This window comes from Oncorhynchus kisutch, unplaced genomic scaffold, assembly GCF_002021735.2.
Source record: "Oncorhynchus kisutch isolate 150728-3 unplaced genomic scaffold, Okis_V2 scaffold817, whole genome shotgun sequence".
In the NCBI taxonomy this organism is placed as follows: Eukaryota; Metazoa; Chordata; class Actinopteri; order Salmoniformes; family Salmonidae; genus Oncorhynchus; species Oncorhynchus kisutch.
In genome coordinates this window covers 125,276-129,525 of record NW_022262762.1, presented here as the reverse complement: position 1 = coordinate 129,525, position 4,250 = coordinate 125,276, and the positions used below count along the sequence as shown (strand labels likewise).

Sequence of the window (4,250 nt, the reverse complement as noted above, 5' to 3'; positions counted from 1 at the left end):
GAGTTCTCAGTGATCACCTCCAGGGGTGATATAAAACACTGTGGCTCAAACCAGATGGTTGAGTTCTCAGTGATCAACTCCAGGGGTGATATAAAACACTGTGGCTCAAACCAGATGGTTGAGTTCTCAGTGATCAACTCCAGGGGTGATATAAAACACTGTGGCTCAAACCAGATGGTTGAGTTCTCAGTGATCACCTCCAGGGGTGATATAAAACGCTGTGGCTCAAACCAGATGGTTGAGTTCTCAGTGATCAACTCCAGGGGTGATATAAAACACTGTGGCTCAAACCAGATGGTTGAGTTCTCAGTGATCACCTCCAGGGGTGATATAAAACACTGTGGCTCAAACCAGATGGTTGAGTTCTCAGTGATCACCTCCAGGGGTGATATAAAACACTGTGGCTCAAACCAGATGGTTGAGTTCTCAGTGATCACCTCCAGCTCCATTACTGCAGTAATTAAATAATAAAGTTGACTTGTTTTGAAGAAATGTTGATTACAATAATTCCACCACAATGGTCAAGAGGTTGTGAACCTAAAGGGGCCCTTGCACACGTGTTTATGTACACATGTTTTCTGTTTATGATTGACAGGATATAGAACACGCAACAAAAATATAATTGTAGTCTTTAACGATGTGCCCTTTACTAATGACTCTTAAACAGATCATTTTACCCAGGAGTGGGACAACATTCCAAAGGCCACAATCAACTATAGGCAAATGGTGGTCACATCAGATACTGACTGGTTTTCTGATCGTGCCCCAACCATTTCTTCAAGGTATCTGTGACCAACAGATGCATATCTGTATTACCAGTCATGTGAAAAACATAGATTCGGCCTCTAATGAATTTATTTAGATTGACTGATTTCCTTAATATGAACTTTGAACTCAGTAAAAATATTTGAAATTGTTACATTTTGTGTTCATATTTTTGTTCAGTATTTACATACACACACATATTATATATATATACACAAAAACATATATGGGGGATTAGAAATGAAGTAGACAATTACATTGATGGAAGCTACAATCTAAGTTCAATATTAAAGCTGATCTTCCCCCTAGGACCAAGGACTTTTTTCAAAAAAAATGTTCAGCCTACATCTATGTTCTACTGTTCAGACTGTGTGTAATCTTTCATGTCTTTTCAGGTTACATAAGTGGGTAAAACTCCTTCCACACTGGGAGCAGTGGTAAGGCTTCTCGCCTGTGTGTATTCTTTGATGTATTTTCAGTTTACATAAGTGGGCAAAACGCTTTCCACACTGGGAGCAGGGGTACGGCTTCTCCCCTGTGTGTAATATCTCATGTGTTTTCAGGTTACATGAGTGGGTAAAACGCTTTCCACACTGGGAGCAGGGGTAAGGCTTCTCGCCTGTGTGTAATCTCTCATGCGATTTCAGGTTACATAAGTGGGCAAAACTCTTTCCACACTGGGAACAGTGGTAAGGCTTCTCCCCCGTGTGTATTCTCTGATGTGTTTTCAGTTTACATAAGTGAGCAGAACTCTTTCCACACTGGGAGCATTTGAAAGGCTTCTCCCCTGTGTGTATGCTCTCATGTTTTTTCAGGTTGCTTTTCTGGGTAAAACTCTTTCCACACTGGGAGCAGTGGTAAGGCTTCTCCCCCGTGTGTATTCTCTCATGTTTTTTCAGGTGCTCTTTCTGGTTAAAACTCTTTCCACACTGGGAGCAGAGGTGTTGTCTTGCTGGTTTGGACTTCACTCTCTCTGGTTCCTCTGAGTCTGGTCTTTCTCCTGCCAAAGACAGAGTGTTCACTTAAATAGAGACCTGAACAAAACCTCCACATGACAAAACAGCCTTGCTACGAGGGTAAAATCCTAATCAGATCCCTCAATAATCTGAGGCCAATTTCAACAATCTTGGTGTGATTTAGCTTCCTGGTAATTACTAATAATATTTTATAAAAGTCAGATCACAAAAAACTAAACAGTTCCAGGACACCGAAGACATGTTTTACAAGTCAGAACACAAAACAGTTCTATGACACAGACATCACTGGATTCCAACCGAGCAGGTGGTTCTAAATATACAACCTTCAGTTAACTAAACAGTTCTAGGACACTGAAGACACAGACATCACTGGATTCCAACCGAGCAGGTGGTTCTAAATATACAACCTTCAGTTAACTAAACAGTTCTAGGACACTGAAGACACAGACATCGCTAGATTCCAATCAGCAGGTGGTTCTAAATATATAACATTCATAGCTGTATGATACAGAATGTGACCTACACACTTCCTTAAACATTAAATAAGTAGAGAAGTAATTTTTTGTTTTGTTTTTACATTGGAGGCAAAAGCACATGTGCTTTGACACAAAGCACATCAGTAACATCTCCCCGTTGTTGAAAGGGTTCGACACCTGCTGTTTTCTTATTTAGACGTTCAGATTTTCAACATTTTGACGAGCGCTGATGTCATATTTTGGGTAAAGTGAAAAATAAGAAGGTGAAACATTTTGGGTAGATGTTTCCTAAAAACTGATAGTAACTATATATAGTAAGTTTATATACAGCCATATTATAAAGTCTGGAAGGGCTTGTTCATTCACATGAATTCACTATGACATCATCATATGTTTCTAAAACTGATAGAAACTACACTGAACAAAAAATATAAACGCAACATGTAAAGTGTTGTTCCCATGTTTCATGAGCTGAAATAAAAGATTGCAGAATTTTTCCATATGTACGAAAAACGTATTTCTCTCAAAAATTGTACACAAATTTTACATCCCTGTTACTGAACATGTATTCTTTGCCAAGATAATCCATCCACCTGACAGGTGTGGCATATCAAGAAGCTGATTAAACAGCATGATCATTACACAAGTGCACCTTGTGCTGGGGACAATAAAAGGCCACTCGAAAATGTGCAGTTTTGTCACACAGAAATGCCAGATGTCTCAGAGGGAGCCAGCCATTGGCATGCTGACTGCAGGAATGTCCACTGGAGCTGTTGTCAGGGAATTTAATGTACAGTACCAGTCAAAAGTTTGGACACACCTACTCATTCAAGGGTTTTTCTTTACTTTGACAAACTTTTACATTGTAAAGACATCAAAACTATGAATAAAGGAATCAGGTAGTAACCGAAAGTGTTTAACAAATCAAAATATATATTAAATTCTTCAAAAGTAGCCTCCCCCCTTCGCCTTGATGACAACTTTGCACACGTTTGGCATTCTCTCAACCAGCTTCACATGGAATGCTTTTCCAACCAGTCTTGAAGGAGTTCACACATATGCTGAGAACATGTTGGCTACTATTCCTTCCGACTCCATCCCAAACCATCTCAATTTAGTTGAGGTCGGGGATTGTGGAGGCCAGGTTATCTGATGCAGCACTCCATCACTCTCCTTCTTGGTCAAATAGACCTTACACAGCCTGGAGGTGTTTTGTGTCATAGTCCTGTTGAAAAACAAATGAAAGTCCCACTAAGCCCAAACCTGATTGGATGGCATATCGCTGCAGAATCCTGTGGTAGCCAACCTGGTTAAGTGTGCCTTCTAAATCAATCACTGACAGAGTCAACAGCGAAGCACCCGCACACCATCACACATACGGAGATCATCCATTCACCTACTCCGCGTTTGAAACCAAAGATTGCGAATTTGGACTGATCAGACCAAAAGGACAGATATCCACCGGTCTAATGTCCATTGTTCGTGTTTCTTGGCCCAAGCAAGTCTCGTCTTATTGGTGTCCTTTAGCAGTGGTTTCTTTGCAGCAATTCACCCGTGAAGGACTGATTCATGCAGTCTCCTCTGAACAGTTGATGTTGAGATGCGTCTCTTAATTGAACTCTGTGAAGAATTTATTTGGGCTGCAATTTCTGAGGCTGGTAACTCTAATGATGTTATCCTCTGCAGCAGAAGTAACTCTGGGTCTTCCTTTCCTGTGGTGGTCCTTAAAGTAATGAGAGCAAGTTTCATCATAGCGCTTGATGTTTTATGCGACTGCACTTGAAAGAACTTGACATTTTCCGGATTAACTGACCTTCATGTCTTCACGTAATGATGGAATGTGGTTTCTCTTTGCTTATTTGAGCTGTTCTTGCCATAATATGGACTAGATATTTTACCACACATGCGGAGATAATCTGTTCATCTACTCCTCGTCTCACAAGACATGACGCTCGGAACCAAAAATCTCAAATTTGGACTCATCAGACCCAAGGACAGATATCCACCGGTCTAATGTCCATTGCTCGTGTTT

At 40.6% G+C, this 4,250-nt stretch overlaps 1 protein-coding gene across 1 annotated transcript; it reads right to left on the bottom strand.

Annotated features, from left to right (window-relative positions):
* Nucleotides 1–532: 532 nt before the first annotated feature.
* LOC116362213 (gastrula zinc finger protein XlCGF49.1-like) lies at nt 533–4,037 on the bottom strand. The gene is made up of 2 exons (XM_031816536.1): nt 4,032–4,037; nt 533–1,694 (listed from the first exon to the last, which is right to left on the bottom strand). The coding sequence occupies exons 1-2, from the start codon at nt 4,035–4,037 to the stop codon at nt 1,128–1,130; spliced, it is 573 nt and encodes a 190-aa protein (XP_031672396.1). The 3' UTR covers nt 533–1,127.
* Between the last annotated feature and the right edge of the window lie 213 nt (nt 4,038–4,250).